At 42.8% G+C, this 16,276-nt stretch overlaps 1 protein-coding gene across 5 annotated transcripts in view; it reads left to right on the forward strand.

Annotated features, from left to right (window-relative positions):
- Positions 1-16,276, forward strand: part of NPS (neuropeptide S) — a 55,102-nt gene that overhangs the window by 15,598 nt on the left and 23,228 nt on the right. For 3 of the 5 annotated variants that reach the window (XM_072972377.1, XM_072972379.1, XM_072972378.1), the window contains 2 exons: positions 11,422-11,526; positions 11,624-11,800. In XM_072972377.1, coding sequence (XP_072828478.1) covers positions 11,504-11,526; positions 11,624-11,800 — 200 coding nt within the window. In that variant the 5' untranslated portion in view covers positions 11,422-11,503. Of the gene's footprint in view, positions 1-11,421; positions 11,546-11,619; positions 11,801-16,276 lie in introns of those variants that run through there. The other 2 variants (XR_012078130.1, XM_072972380.1) reach the window with 2 other exon arrangements.

The raw sequence follows: 16,276 nt of genomic DNA on the forward strand, positions 1-16,276 counted from the left end.
TCCTTGCAGGATTTCTTTTTATTTTTCAAAAATAGGCAAATAATAAATTTCATTGTATTTCCCCTTTCTTCTTACCCCCAAAGTAGCATTCCATATATACTGTTCTGCACTTTGCTTTTTTTCGTGTAACAGCATGTGCTTGAGATCACCCTGAATCAATGCATAGAGATGTTCCTATCTTTTTCATGACCGCATAGTATTCTATTGCATGGACTTACCATAGTTTATTCAACTTGTCTCCTGTTAATGACATTTAGATTGGTTCCAATTATTTACAATTATGAAAAGAGGCCACAAGTAATAAACTTGACCATCTGTGTGTTTGTATTTGTGAAGGTTTATCTTCAAGGAAACTTTTTAGAAAGGAGATAGTTTGGCTAAGGGCAAATACAGCAATTTTGCTAGATAATGCCACATAGAGTTCATACAACTGTGTTTCTACCAGCAATATGTAGAGAGCCTACTTCCCCATAGGCTTCCCAATAGTGTGTTCTTCAATGTTTGCCTTTCTTCAAAAAGTAGGCAATAAATCATATTTCAGTTAGCTTTAATTCACCTCTCTTTTTTTTATGACTGAGATGGAGCATGCTTTCATATATTGAAATGGTCTCTTATCTCATTTTATTCTAAACTTTTTGTGTTTTGTGCCTATTTTTGAAATCAGGTTTATGGCCCCTTTATTCTTGCTTTCTTAAATAACTTTTTTTATATTACAAGCTTTAACTATTTGTCTTAGATTTAAGATGCAACTATTTTCTCCCAGAAAACAAAGAAGTAAAATATAAAATCATACGAATTGGCAGGAAGGGATGATGGATGAGTGGGCAGATCACAGAGGATGTTTAGGGCGGTGGAACTGCTCTGTATGACACCTTAATGATGAATCCCTGTCATTCTGCATTTGTCCAAACTCACAGAATGTACATCAGGCGTGAACTCCGATGCAAACTGTGGCCTCTGGGTGACTATGATGTGTCCGCATAGGTTAATCAATGGTAACAAATGTACTGCTTCAGCGCAGAGCATTGATCGTGGGGGAGACTGTGTATGTAGGGGGACCCGGGGGTGGATAAGAAATCTCTGTATGTCCCCCCAACTTTGCTGTCAACCTAAAACTGCTCTACACAATAAAGTCTTCTAAAAAATAAAAATTTAAGAAATCACATGAATTTTGAACATAAAATATGAGACTTAAAGAGCTTTCTCTCTTAGGGTCAATGCTAAGGGACATATGTTTCTTTGCAATACTTCAGAGGGTGTTTGAGAGGCAGGGCAGGTCATGCCTTCCCAACCTGGGCTTCACTTCACCCCAGTTGATTGAAACCAAGTCTAAACCCTTACCCTCTGGGCTATTTGCCTCTGACTTTTAAAGGGCAGTATAGACCAGAAGGTCAGTGTTCCAGTAAGATCCTTTGCAAGCCCACCTGTGCTCACACAGCAACAGCATGTTGAAGCATCTTGGCAGAGAGTGACCACAAAAGAGGTGACAAAGGGACCTGTCCCTGGGAACAGAAACATGGCTGTGGAGGATCAAGGAAAACCCAAACCACCTGAGAGTTAAGGCTGTGAGTCCTATGTGGCCCCATGGCAGCAGTGACAGAGAGACACGGGGCCGATGGGTGCACCTGTGGCTGGAGGTTCCCTGAGCAAGGTCCGCCTCAGGTTTGCTTGCACGTGGGGGCAACAGGGGCCGAGGGAGCTGGTGGAAAAGCCCTGAGGAGAGTTGCTTTTCTTTTTCATCTACACTCCTTTACCAGGCACTCCTAGCAATGAAGAGCTGGGCTGTGTTGCTACCAGCCCTGGGCCTGAAATCCCGCTTCTCCAACTGCATCCTGAGCTTGCGACTTGACCGCACTGTGTCTCAGTCTCTCTATTTATACTGTTGCTTATGCTCTAATCCACGAAAATTGCCCAGCATGCTACCCAAATCATAGCAATCACGCAGTAGAGGTTTCCTGTGACTTTGAAACAACAACAGATTAATCTGAAAATGCTGTAGAGACTGGAGTGACGAGGGGGCTCGGCTGATCCTTCCACCTGCCATTACGCAGAACTCCCCTTCCAGGGTGCTGGAGGGCAATGATGGTGGCTCGCTTTCTGTGGAGGCATCGACAATTCACCAGGGGTCCCCACTCATCTTCTCAGTCGTCACCGTCACCCAGGGATACAGGTGTCATTTTTATTCCCATTTTACAAGCAATCTTCCCTGGTCACTAAGGGCATGGTTGAAGTCTTATTTCCAAATCAAAACTGCCTCAGGATGTTCTGGATCCATGTTCATGTTCCAAGATCCCTTCCCAAGATCTTTTTAAGTGCTGGTGAGGCTCAGAGAAACTTACTTACGTTATCACATTTCTATTCCATCTTGACTAAAATATGGAGGTGGGAGCATTTCTTTTACCGTTAAGACTGCAAGTTCAACTCCACTTTGATGGAAAGAATAACTTAGTCTCAGCAAAGCTAAGGGCCTTGCCCCAGTGAGACAGCTAGCAAGAGAGAGAGATAGGCTTTTAATCCTACGGGACTCTAATCCCCGATTTAGTAATCCTTCTTTTTACCATTTACTCACTTACTGAATAGCTTAGTGATTTATTATAAGGCAAATAATCTTTCAACCATTAGTCAAGAAATAGAATTTGGCCAGTCACCTCATGAATTCCTCCATTCCCCTCCATTGCAATTATAGACCTTCCTTTGCCCAGAAGTCACTTCTATCTGACTTTTAGAGTAACCGTCCCTGGGAGCTTTTATGTTTTTGTCACTCAAATCATCTCTAGACATTATAGTTTAATCTTGCCCATATTTGGAAACAATGTGTTCTGTGTAATCTACATCCTTGTCTTTCCCTTTTTTGTGTAGCCATTTGACCTACAGTTTCCCATAGATTGAACTCTGCTGAGTGTGTGACCATAGTGTGGTTCAGTATGCCCACCCCCCTCCGTATTTCCTGGAATTTGGCAGCTGGATCCTAGGCTAGATCAGACTCAGGTTGGGCCTCTTTGGCAAGATCACAAGTTGTGTTCTTTCATTAGGAGGAAAGAGGATCTGGTTCATGTTCTCTTTAATGCTGGCAGCCATGGTGCTCAATGCCTTGATCTGTTAATTCACTGGGGGTTGTAGAACAGTGATGTTCTGATTCTACTGTTTGGCTTGCATGGATTCCCTGGAATAATTTTCTAAGGAGATATTTCCTTCACCTGCTATTTGCTCATCCAGCGGCATAGTTCTTATAAGAAAGACAGAAGGAGTGCTTGATTCTTTTCTCTATTTCCCCAGCTTCCAAGACGATGAAATGATTCCTGTTAATATTTCCTGGAATTAAATATATTTGTTAGCCTTCAACCCACTGCAATATTTACTCTTACTGACGCTCACTTTAATTATCCCATATTTGATCAGTGGAAGCAGTCTTAGCAGTTTCCTTTTTATCTGGTTGTTACAAGATGTTCCCAAATTCGTCGTATACATCTCCTGCTCCAGACCTGGAATCAATAATTTCTCTAAGCCCTGGTTTCTTTTTTGGGAAATGGTATCTCAAGACCACTGTTTGGGCTCTTGGATGACCATTGCTACTCTACGTATATAGATCCAGTGTATAGAGTCAGGAAATATGTGTGTTTCTCCTCCCAAATAAAGATACAATAACATGTGAGTTCGCACTGATATTTCCAAACTGTATTCAAGGCTGCAGGGTTTTAACTTGACCTTAACTGCATTAATATCCGAATCTTTTCTTTTACACTAAGAGTCTTGATTCTAAAGTACATAGAGGATGATAAAAATAGAATATTCCATAATTGCTCATTAGTTTCATTCCGCTTATACACACTGGAGTTTCCTGATGGTAATTCTAATACTGCTACCAATCGTGATGACAGAAAACATTTTGAATTCGGGTTACTGGGCGATTACACGCTACGCCGTTTGCCTTCCAGCTCTCATTTAGACTGTTCTGCTTCCACATGTAACTATGTGTCTAATGCCCGCCCAGCCCTTGTGCTTCCGACTCTGATCTTTTTGATTTTCTGAAGCTTGTTATTTACTGGAATCCTTGGAAAGATCTCACACGGACAATAGCCCCTGAGTTCTTTTATCCGGGTAGCCATTTGTCTGAGCACTTTCTAGTTGAAGATCAGCTTTGCTGGATATAACATCCTGGCTAACATTTTCTTTCCTTGAATATCTTAAATATGTCTCTTCATTTTCTCCTGGCATGAAAACAGTGCTGGAGAAATAATCTGATAACCATCTGATTTTATTAATCATCTAATTTTATTTTCCTTATAAATGACGTTTTCTTTTGGCTTGGATAATAAAAGGATTTTTTCCTCACATTTTTTCTTTTAGGAAGTTTAGTAATTTTACTAGAATACATCTTCTCATTGGTTCTGTGTCAATATTCTCAGATAAATAGCGTGCTCTTTCAATATGTAGCTTCATATCCTTTTCTTTATTTCAAGAAAGTTTCCTTGCATTAGCGTTTGTATAATTTATTCTGCGTCTTTTCTTAGTTTTTTCCTTGGGTACTATTGTTTATATGTTGGATTTTCTTTGTTTATCCTCAATATTTGTCATATTATCTTGAATCTTTTTTAAACATCCTTTTTTCATTTCTTTCTAATTTTCTCTTATTTTTATGAAGAAATTATTTGCTTATTTGGGCTTGCATTGCTTCTAGTTGAATCCTCATTTCCGATTGTATTTAAATTTTTAATTCCCAGTGTCTCTTGAGTTCTGTTACCTTCTGAGTTTTTCTAATTCTGATTTATGTTCTTTTTTTTTTTTACATTTTTATTGATTCATAATCATTTTACAGTGTTGTGTCAAATTCCAGTGTTCAGCACAATTTTTCATTCATGGACATATACACACTCATTGTCACATTTTTTTCTCTGTGATTTATCATAACATTTTGTGTATATTTCCCTGTGCTATACAGTGTAATCTTGTTTATCTATTCTACAATTTTGAAATCCTGATTTATGTTCTTTTGTTTGTTGTGTTGTTTTCTTAATGTCTTTCAGTGCAATTTGAAATTTTCTTTTTTTCTTAATATGAATTTTGGGAATGCTTTCATTGTCTGAAGGGATACTATGTTATTCTACTCCATAATCTGTTTTTAATTATTGTAACTTTGTATGGGATTTGATCTTGATTGTATTCTAGGTTTTTGTTTCCTAATGAAGTTAGTTTTTCTTAACTTTTAGAAGGACACCTGGTTCAAAGACAGCTTTCCTAAGTTCACAGAACCTCGTCATCTGTTATTTAAATACGATGTTTAAAATAGGGCTGCCTGCTTTCTGTTTCTTGGCTCTGTTTCCTCCACCTCTATGCTTTTATCTCATTTTGCCTTTCTATTGTATTTGGGACCCCTTTCTTGCTCAATTTTTGGGGCACCTCTAACCGTATCTTCTCAATTTGGAACTCTGTCCTGGACAAGAGTCCTGAGGGTCAGTTTCAGGAATTCACAGGCTAGACTCTTCAAACCTTTCAAGCCTTCCTCACTTAGGTTCCTGGCCCTCTCTCACTGCTGGAAGAAGCAAGACCCTCTCCGTGACTCAGTTGCTGCTCTCCGATTGGCAGGCTATGCCTACCAGTAAATACCTGTCACCGGTTTTGAGGTCTTTCTTTTCTCAGGTCTTTCTTCTACTTTCTCCCATACTGACACCAAGAAGTCTGGTGGCTTTTGGAGATTCTTCTCTACTTGCTTGCATTTTGGAGTCTGCAGGACTATCTCACTGCCTAGTTTTGTTGTAAATTTTGTCCATGAGTTTTGACTAGCAGTGTAGTTTCTCTACCTAATTTTATGTAGAGATTATGGGAAAATCCTAAAATATACCCCCTGCCGTCTTCCCTGAATTGCATTCTTTTGTATAATGAAATAGTATTAGGGTTCTTCAGAGAGACAGGCCAATAGGAGATAGATATAGATATAGATTATATAGAGAGAGGCATAGATAAGAAGAGATTTATTACAGGAAGTAGCTCATGTGTTTATGGAGGCCAGTAAGTCCCACCATCTGCGGGACGAAGAAACAGGAAAGCTGATGCTGTAATTCCATCCAAGTTCAAAGGGTTGATGGCGTACGCTGTGGTCTGAGCCTGGAAGCCGAAGAACCAGGAGCACTGAGGATAGGAGAGATGGATGTCTCAGCCCAAGCAGAGAGCGTGAACTGCCCCCCTGCCTTCTTTTTGTTCAGTTTGAGCACTCAGCAGATGGGATTGCCCATCACGCTGGGAGGGCTGGCTGCTTTAGTCAGCTCATCAGTTCAAATGCTCGTCTCTCCCAGAAACACCCCAGAAGTACTGTTTCATCCGCTGTCCGGGTGTCCTTTAGCTCAGTCAGATTGACACATAAAAATTAACCATCACAGAAATTATAAATTATTTCAGATGGACAAAAATATGGCAAATGCTATAACAAATATTGCAAAATCACCGTCCAGTTTAAGAAGAAAAACGTCACAACTGCCGCAGAAACCCAGTGAGTCCTTCTCTTTAATTACACTTTGCTCAATGCCGCACAACCCTCATCACTCCCCAGAGGCAACCTCTAATTGTTAAGCACGTTATAGGACACTCACAGAATAGTGGATGACTGAGACCACACGCATCAGCCTGCACAGATCTGGAGTACCCCAGCGCTCTTTCTGCAATGAAGTGCGCATTTCCATCTTTCCTGGGCATGGAGGTAGCTCTCTTCACATCAGTCCAGTGAAAAGTGCTCTCCATGTGGGATGCTCCTGAGCTGACCAGGTCTGTTTCCTTCAGGGAGGCCTCATAGCACCAGCTAATTCACTTAGATTGGAATTTTTAGTAGGCCAAATTTGGTATTTTTCCCATTAGAAGCAGACTTTTTTTTTGTTGTTTTTACACTTCATGGTTTGTAATTTCCACAGGTTAATATGCTTTGCACCAAGCGAAAAACATAATTACTTTGCACCAAGCTGTAAGGAGCTGTACCAACTCAAGAGCATAATTATTGCTGTGCTGTGAGCCCAGCAGAGTTGATTCTTGTTTGTGATCCTGAGTTATTATGCTGCAAGTCTGCAAAATTATTTAGACAGAAATAATTATACCCAGTGTAGTCAGATTCAGAGCACTACAGATTGCAGTCAATTAGGAAGCCTGATCCTAAATATATAGTCTCTTATCTTGTTTTTGCTCTCTCTTTCCCTGAGTCGTTTATTCCTTTCCTTGCAAACTTTTGATTCATTTAACTGCTTGTCTTTGAAGATACTTTCTTTTTGGATCATATTTTAATAAGATGTATATTATGGGCATCACAGAAAGTTCAGGCCCTCCTTGGCGGGCGGGCTTCCTGGAGAGCACGTGATTGGGATTCTCCCCTCTGCCCTAAACATTTACCCGCCACTCAGCGTCAACCTTTAAAAAGCACATAGATTTTTTAAAAGCAGGTATCAAATAACCCCTGGCTGGAAGGAGATCACACTCAGCATCACGCCTTTGAAAACTTGCAGGCTGCATGGAGCAGCCCCGGGCGTGGGGCTGTAAACGTCATGCCGATTTCATCGCCTGCAGCCCTGATAACTTGTGCACTGCTGTTTACCTCTCCGGGCATCACTGTCTGTGAAAAACGGGCTAAGATTGGGCCTGCCTGATTCAAGCTGTTACGGAGTATTCTTTGTAAAGTGTAGACCATTATGAAGGTAAATGACAAGCAAGGACTTTTTTTTTTTTTTTGACTGATTGACCTGGAAAGTCAGCACAAGGCAACCGAATTGATGTATTTTGAGCAGGTTTTTTTAACTCAGTCGTCCTGTCCTCCTTAACCTTGGCTGCTCTAGAAGCTTCTGCGGAAGCTCTCAAAAATAGCACTCAGACCCTGCCACAAGGATTCTGATTCAAGAGATCTAGAAAGAGGGCAAAGTGTCATATTTCTAAAAAGCTCCTCCAGAGAACTATATTCAATTTCTTGTAATGAGCTGTAGTGGAAAAGAATCTGGAAAAAAAAGAAAATATATATATATATATGAATGTATGTATGTAGATGTATAACTGACTCTTCTGTACACCGGAAACTAAAACTGTAAATCAACTACACTCCAATAAAAAAATAAGAATTATATATATATATAAAGCTCCTCTAAGTGATTCAAATGTGCACCGAGGACGGAGATGCTTTAAGTGCCCAGCTGCCATCTGAGGTGATCTAGATTTTATCTTGCAATAAATTAATCCTTGAAAGTATGCTGACCTTGCAGCTAGCTTTGAATAATAATAAATTTGTGGTTCCCACCATGGGCCTGCTCAGAATCATCCCAACAGGTAATTAAAAGTGGAGATTTCTGAGCAAAAATCCCAGGTCTGCTGAATCAGAAGCTCTAGAAGCAGAGACCAGAACTGAGAGCCTGTTTTGTGAGCTCCGCAGCTCTGAGCGGGATCTGAATGTCAGCAGGCTCGCTGAGTTATTCAAGGAGGGATTGCCTTTCAGGAAAAGAGATGAACACGGGTCTAGGTTTCTCCTTTGAAAAACCAAACAAGGCGGAGGAAACTGAGTGTGCTATTTGAGTCCATGTGAAATCATTCTTTTCCATCTCCGTTTCTCCCAAGAACCTTCACTTGTTCAGTGTGGCTTTAGCAAGCATGAGCACCTATGCTGGGCAGATGCCCTGCAGGTTCCTGCTGGGAAACGTCGGTGAGTCAGGCACAGCCTTTTCTTCATGTTATCCTGCTGGAGAAACAGTGATCAAACAACCATGAGAGCACTTTTGCTTTCCTTTTTGGAATTCTCAGGATAAAATCAACACAAAATATTTTAATATACTCTGAAAATGCACACTGTTTGATGCATCTATACACCTCTAATTCTGAACAGTGTGCACTCAGTGCCCAAAGCCATGGTGAGCTTAGTGCACCCTCCCTGCTGGGTTCCACTTCCTGTCATCCCTCGGGAAGGCAGAAGTTCATGATCACTGCGTGGGAGCCACCTACCTCTGGCCTCCCGAGAGTTATGGATGAATTTTGTCTCATCAACTCTGGTGTTGCAAGGGCTCCAGCTGCAGAAAGGGCTGGCTTGTCCTTATTCGTCCAAGTCAGCTTCCCAGGTGCCAAGATCACAAAGGATCATGGGAGGAAAATCTTATTTTGGAGAAAATGTTTTAGTAAACGGGGATCTGTGACAAGGTGTGAAGCATCAAAACTACCTGTTCCTTGTAATATACTGTTTAAAACCTTGGGGTGCTTGCAAAAGGATTACATGATTATGGTAAAGTAAGCACCATCCTACGTGATGTACATGAGTCGTCTGTAAGGACGATCTGGACTGACCAGGTGTGAAAACCCATCCTGTTCATTACTCTCTCCCCAATCTAGGATTTTTATGAACCTTAAATATCTAAGGCCGTGTTAATAACCTGAAAGATGGTTATTCATGCGTTCGTTCATTTAAGAAAAGTGTGTCCTACGTGACATCATCACGGGCTACGGGAGAGGGCTAACTTCACTCAGCATTCCTCTTCCTGAGTCTGTACAGAGGCAGAGGCATTGTGCCATGTGTCAGGAGTCTAGAAAGGTTAAACCAGGGCTTGTGCTCTGGTTGCGGGCACAGGCGTGAGGCTTAGAGCATGCTCTGGCTTCGGAGAAAGAACAGGGTTAAAATCCGGATGCAACTACTTACTCTTTTGTCCTGAGAAGGTGAATGAACACTTCAAAGACCAGTCATTGCCAAATGGACATAATCAAAATGTCAGGACGCCTTTCTCATAAGTTGCTGTGAGGATTCCACAAGACAATGCAGCTGATGCCCTTAGCACAATCACCTGGCTCAGAGCAAATTCTTAGCCTTCTGGTTGCAACTGTATATAAATTGTGAAAATTATAAAATATGCACATTGAAAAAATATGAGTTATGAAAGTTTGGTGGTCCATAGATAAAGGGCAAATTAAGCCACACTTCAAGGAAACAAACAAATCTGGAATATGGGACATTCTTCAAGACAACTGAGCTTGTCTTTTCAAAGAGCCAAAGCTGTTAAAAATAAGTGGCAGACTATTTTAATTTGGAGACATAGCTAAAGTAAATGCAGTACATGAAACTTGATGGCATCCTGGTGAGAAGACAGACTAGCTGTAAAAGGCATTTGGGGACCACAGATTAAATATAAACATGAACTAAGCATTAGACAAGATTGGAAATTATCATTCATTTTCTTAGCAGTGATAATGACCCCTGTTTTCAATGTTCATTTTTTCAAGTGATACAAATTGAAATATTTAGTAGCAAAGTGTCAGGATGTGTGCAACTTACTTTTTTTTCCATAAAAAAATTTATTCTTAATATTTTAAAATTTAATCATGACAGAAATTGATTTGAGTCCTCAAATTCCAGATAATGACATACAGTTCAAAAAATTTTAAGAAAGGGGGGAAGGTGTAGCTCAGTGGTAGAGCACATGCTTAGCATGCCCAAGGTCCTGGGTTTGACCCTCAGCGCCTCCATTAAAATAAATATATCAATTTAATTACCTCCCCCAAAACAAAAAACAAACAAACAAAAACCCCCAAATTCTTAATAAAATGTTTAGTTCATTTTCCTCTTTTGGTTCCCCTGGAAGGAGACATATCAGTATATAAGCATATCTGGAGAAAACTATAATTCAGAAAGACTCATGCACCCCAATGTTCATAGCATCACTATTTACAATAACCAAGACATGGAAATAACCTAAATGTCCATCGACAGAGGACTGGATAAAGAAGATGTAGTATAAATACACAGTGGAATATTATTCAGCCATAAAAAATAATGAAATAATGCCATTTGTAGCAACATGGATGGACCTAGAGATGATTATATTGAGTAAGTCAGACAGAGAAAGACAAATACCATATAATATCACTTATATGTGGAATCTAAACAAAAATCCTACAAATTCTATTTATAAACCAAAAACAACTCACAGACATAGAAAACAAACTATGATTACCAAAGGGGAAAGGGTGGGGAAGGATAAATTAGAGGTTGGAGATGAACAGATACACATTACTGTATATAAAATACATAAACAACAAGGACCTACTGTACAGCACAGGGACCAATATTCAATTTCTTGTAATAATATATAATGGAAAAGAATCTGAAAAGAAAATGTATATATGTATGTATATGTATGTAACTGAATCACTTTCTTGTACCCCTGAAACTAACACTGTAAGTCAATGACACTCCTATAAAATTTTTTAAAAAATGGTTCAACAGCAACTGATCTGGACAGGTAAGGCCATGATTGACAGGTGTGGGTTTAGATGGTGGGTGTTTATTTGGACAAGCTGTTCTTCCTTCAACCTGTCTGTATGTAGATTATGCTCAAACTTTTGGTATGCTTAATTATATTCTTAAGAAAACATTGAAATTATTTTCTAATCAAATACCTCATTACTCTTTTTCAAATCTTGCAGGAGTATTGGCGCTGTAGGAAATTGTGCAATGTTTATCCAGGAACTTTAAGGACTGTCCCCCTGACTGAAGGCAGGCACACCAATGTCAGAAGCAGAGAATAGCTGGTAGGATGCTGAGTTCCAGGTGAGGCTCTGGGACCCCAGGATGAAGGTTGAAGGAATTAACCTCCTTCTGCTGGTCTCCCCGTGTGGTCCCAGCCAGCTGCCCACCTCAGAACTGGGTGAAGACAGATCTCTTTTGTATTGGCTCCAGGCACAGACTCTGGCCAGACAGCGAATTCCTTACTCTGGGACCTCAAGCGGGTGACAACTTCTCTGAGCTTCGATTTCCTAATCTGCAGAACAGACACGAGGGAGCCTGCTTCCTCGGCCCGAGGTGGTGAGTTCATGAGACAATGCTCACAAAGTGCTGAGCGAGCGACTGTCCTCCCTAAATTAGTGATGGTTATGATTACTCTTTCCCTGGGTGCAGACACGACACCAGGCTGACACCTTCAAAAAGTATTAAGGGGGATCAAAGAGCTAATAATTACAAAATGACATAAAATCTGCAGGTCTTCGCTCAGACATCATTCCCTGTGCATGGCCCTCGGATCCCATTTGGACCAGGCTCTCCCTGGGTTTTATGGTCTAAGTGTTAAGAGTTCTCTGCAACCAAAATCACCAGCCCCACTTCTCCCTCAGTCTCAGTAAAGGTAACTCAGTTGTTTTCTGCTTTAAATGTGCTCAAAATGGGGCCTGTGCTTGTGCAACTCAGGGTCCCCTTCCTCCTTCCCTGCGCCCACTCTCGGGTGGCAGTCCAGATGCCATCAGGGTGGAGGAGCACCTGTGCCACCTGGAACTGGGCTGGCTTGGTCCTTGCTGGCTTCTTCTGGGGTGAGGCTTCTCCTTCCCATTCCATTCTTGTGTCAGCAGCTGCTCCTGAAAGCTGACCACCACCTCTTTTTCCTAAACCGTGAGGCCCATCAGTCCTTTTCAAGTTCTTCTACTCCCATCTGGAGGGGAACGAAGTCTCAGGTGCCCTCCTGCCCCACCAGGGAGGGCACAGGGATGTGGGTTGCCTAGGATGGGAGCCTGGAGAGGCGTCCACACCTGGCTGCCCTGAGCATCAGAGAGGCCTGAGGGCAGCTAACAGGGACCTGGCAGCTGATGGTTCGTGCAGCCCAGCCGTTGTCCAGGGTTTTGACCTCAGCGGGGGTCAGGCTGTGGATTTCTCAGGGATCTGCTGTTCCTAAATCCGCGCCAGTGCCTCTGGTCTCTCTCCTGCGCCCAGCTGGGGAAAGCTTTATCCCCGTTTGCACAGAAACAAGTGCGTTCTCTTTCTAATCTAGTGGATTTGCGTGATGCCCTCACCCTTCAGACTTGAGCTTTTGACTTTCCAAATGGAGGTTTTTGGAATTCAAATCAGCCTTTCTCTCTCGAGGGCCTGGCTCTTGAAATGGAGCACTGTAGCTTTCAAGATCATCATATGCTATGGTCGCCCTCTTGTGTATCGCTACTTTTTTGGGGGGCGGGGGGGTCTGTCACAGAGAAAGCCCTTCTTGCTGCTTGACTGGTGGAGAGAAGGGAGGAAGTAAAAAGAATTAAAAGGACAAACAAATAGAAATTATCATAGGCTGAATTATGGCCCCCGAAGATGACCAAGTCCTAATCTCTGCAACCCGGGAAGTTATCTTACTGGCAAAAGGGACTCTGCAAGTGTGACTAAGTACCTTGAGATGGGGAGATTGTCCTGGATTATCTTGGGGGGGGAGCCCAAAGTCATCACAAGGGTCCTTATGCTGAGACTGGAGGGTTAGAATCAGAGCCAGGAGATGTGACCGCAGAAACAATGTTTGGAGAGGTGAGCTTTGAAGATGGGGGAAGTGGAAATGAGCCAAGAAACGTGGGCAGCCTCTAGCCGCTGGAAAAGGCAAGGAAAAAATAGATCTTCTCCAGAAGCCTCCAGAAGAAACACAGCCCTGCTGAAATATTGTTTTTTAATCAAATGGGTTTCTATTATTTATTTAGTCATGTATTTTTCAATGAGATACAATTGACATGCAACATTGTGCTGGTTTAAGGTATTGATTTGCACAAGGCATTGATGTGCTCCATTTATTTATTGCAATGTTCACTAACACCTCTATCACATCACATAATTATAATTTCTTTTTTGTGGTGACAGCAATAGCGATCTCGTCTCTTAGCAACTTTGAAGGTTATCACACAGGATTGTCTGTCGTCGCGAGGCTGTGCGTTAGCTCTCCAAAACTTATTCATCCACTAGTTGCAAGTTCTTACCCTTAAATAACATGTCCCCAAGGGCACCTGTGCCCCCAGCCCCTGGTGGCTCCCAGTCTATTGTCGGTTTTTACGAGTTCAGCTTTTTGGAGTCCACGTAGAAACGATGTACAGTGTTGTTCTCTGTCTGACTCACCTCAGCTCGTAAAATGCCTTCAAGGTCCGTCTGTGTTGTGGCAAATGGCAGGATTTCCTTCTTTCTCATCCTGCTGGTACCTTGATTTTAGTCCTAGAAGACTCACTTTGGACCTCTGACCTCTAAGAAAATAAATTTGAATTGCTTTGAAGACACTGCGTTTATGGTAATGTGTCACAGCAGCAAGAGCAAGCTAAGCCAGTAGCAGGTCAAGCTGTTCCTCAGCGGCCCGTCGCCGCTCGTGGGGTGCGGCGAAGACTGCTGTCTCTCCCAGGGGACTGTAAACCCCACGAGTGCGGGATCCAGGTCGGTTTTGCTTGCCGTTGTAGTTTGCCTGTGGTAGACGCGCAGGAGGTACTTGCTGATGGATGAACTTCTTCAGGACTTTTCTTAAAAGATGACGTCTGCTCCTAGGCTAACCATCTGCCAATCTCAACGACCTATGATTTTTTTCAGTCTGGCCGTTCCTGGCTTCTGGGCTCTGCAAAATGTGAGTATGATTTCCTGCTAGGTTCTCTGTCAAGGTCAAAGCATGCCTATCTCATCAAGCTCTCTGCAGGTCTCAATTCTGTCCTGAGGATCGTGCTTTCTCCCAGCCAAGTGGTAGGACTGGGAGCCTCGACGTGACATTGACAATGCCCCTTCCAGGCAAGCCTGCACTCTTGGCCCATCTTTGAAATTATTTTTGGGGATGCAGGTCAGATCCCCTCATGCTGCCCCCTCTCGAATGTCCTAGAACAGGTGGCTTCCTCTGTCACCAGGATGGAACCACACCCCAGACCTCACCAGCCCACCGCCAGGGTGTCTGGGCTCACCCAGAGGAGCCATGGTGCCTCTTCCACACTCAGGTACTTGGCTCCCCCAGAGCTTTAACCCTTCTCTGTCACCTCTGGTTCAGCACTGAGTGGGTGGGCAGATTGGCCTTTGAAATATCAGAGGATGTAGACCCATGGGGGCATCTCCTTCTCCTCCCAGCACAGGCTCTCTGCCCCGGGGATGGCACTCAGGTGTCCTTGGACATGACAACTGCAACTGATCAGTGGCAGCTTGGATGGAGGACCACACTGGGAAAAATCCAAGCCAACTGTGTTATGACCAGTGCAAACCACACATGTTGAAAATGCTTTGAGCGCTACCAGACACATTTAGGAAATCTGTTAAACGTTCTCCTCTCAGCATGATGAGGCTAACTAGAGCATGGGGCCCCGAATGTGGGTAAAGAAAGGGCAGCAGCTTTGCCTGAGCCATGCACTGGATAGAAGGCAAAGAGGGGTAAAGTGGCGGCCGGCTAGGGCCCTGGGGAGGGGGGTGGTGAGCAGGGAGAACTGATTGCTCTAATGTGAAGTGACTAGTCTGGGTGGTGCTCAGCTCTCGCCCCCTCGCAAAGGAAGAAAAACAAAGATTAAAATAAGCATGACACTGGTTGGTTCACCAGCGTTCCTTCCAAGGAGATATGTTTTTCAATACGTGATAGTTGCAATGAAAAAAACCCCAAAACTGCAGCTACTTCTCAGTGTCGACAAAATGAGCGCCACGATGGATCAGGTCTGCCCGCGTACTCATGATGGAGAGGAGAGATGACATCACGGGTTTCCCGTCCCGACGCCATCCTGCCGGCATTTTAATGCGGCTTTGAACCATCCATCTTCTTTGTGCACACCTCTCTCCAGCTCTGTTATAAATCTTCTGAGGTCAGAAACCAGGACATAGACGCCTTTGAGTCCCTACCACAGTGCTTGGCACATAGTAGGGCCTTTATAGATGAGTGCTGTCTTATAGCTCTCAGAATACTGAAATAGAAATACTGACTTAAGTAGAACCAGAGCTTCTTACTGCATATTGTTAACCCCCTTGGGGAGCAGCCTTGTCTGGTTTCTCTCCTCCCTCCACAGCAGGGAGCCCCAGGCCCATGAATGAACCTGCCTGGATCTCCAGCGTCCACGTCCTTCTGCTGATCTTTCCCAGTCCCACGTGAGCGCTTTTTACCCCACTCTCCAAAAGTTAGAAGCCTCTCCTTCTAGGGTTGAATATGCGCAAATAACAGTGATCTAATTCTGGCGTTAAAGGAGTCGTGCACAGGTCAGTCTTCCAGGATAACACCTCTAAACTGGGCAGAGACATTGATAGCTGGCAACCTGGCGAAACAACCACTGGAAACTTACGGACACACTAGGAGTCCTTTTTAGTACATATTTTTGAAATGAGCACGCGGAATAGGATGCTGAGAAAGTGGCAATTGTGAGTTCGGATTTAGCAGGAATAGTCACTCCAAACACTTAACCATGCTGTTGTTAAGGATGAATTGACAAGCATACAAATTTTAATCGATTCTCTTCTCGATGATCTCATATTGAAGCATTGTTCACAGATGACTCAGCAAAATCGATCGATAGTGTTTAGTTCTCCCCAAACCTTTCTTTGGCATGACGACCAATC

The sequence above is a fragment of the Vicugna pacos genome, chromosome 11 (genome assembly GCF_048564905.1).
Source record: "Vicugna pacos chromosome 11, VicPac4, whole genome shotgun sequence".
Taxonomy (NCBI): domain Eukaryota; kingdom Metazoa; phylum Chordata; class Mammalia; order Artiodactyla; family Camelidae; genus Vicugna; species Vicugna pacos.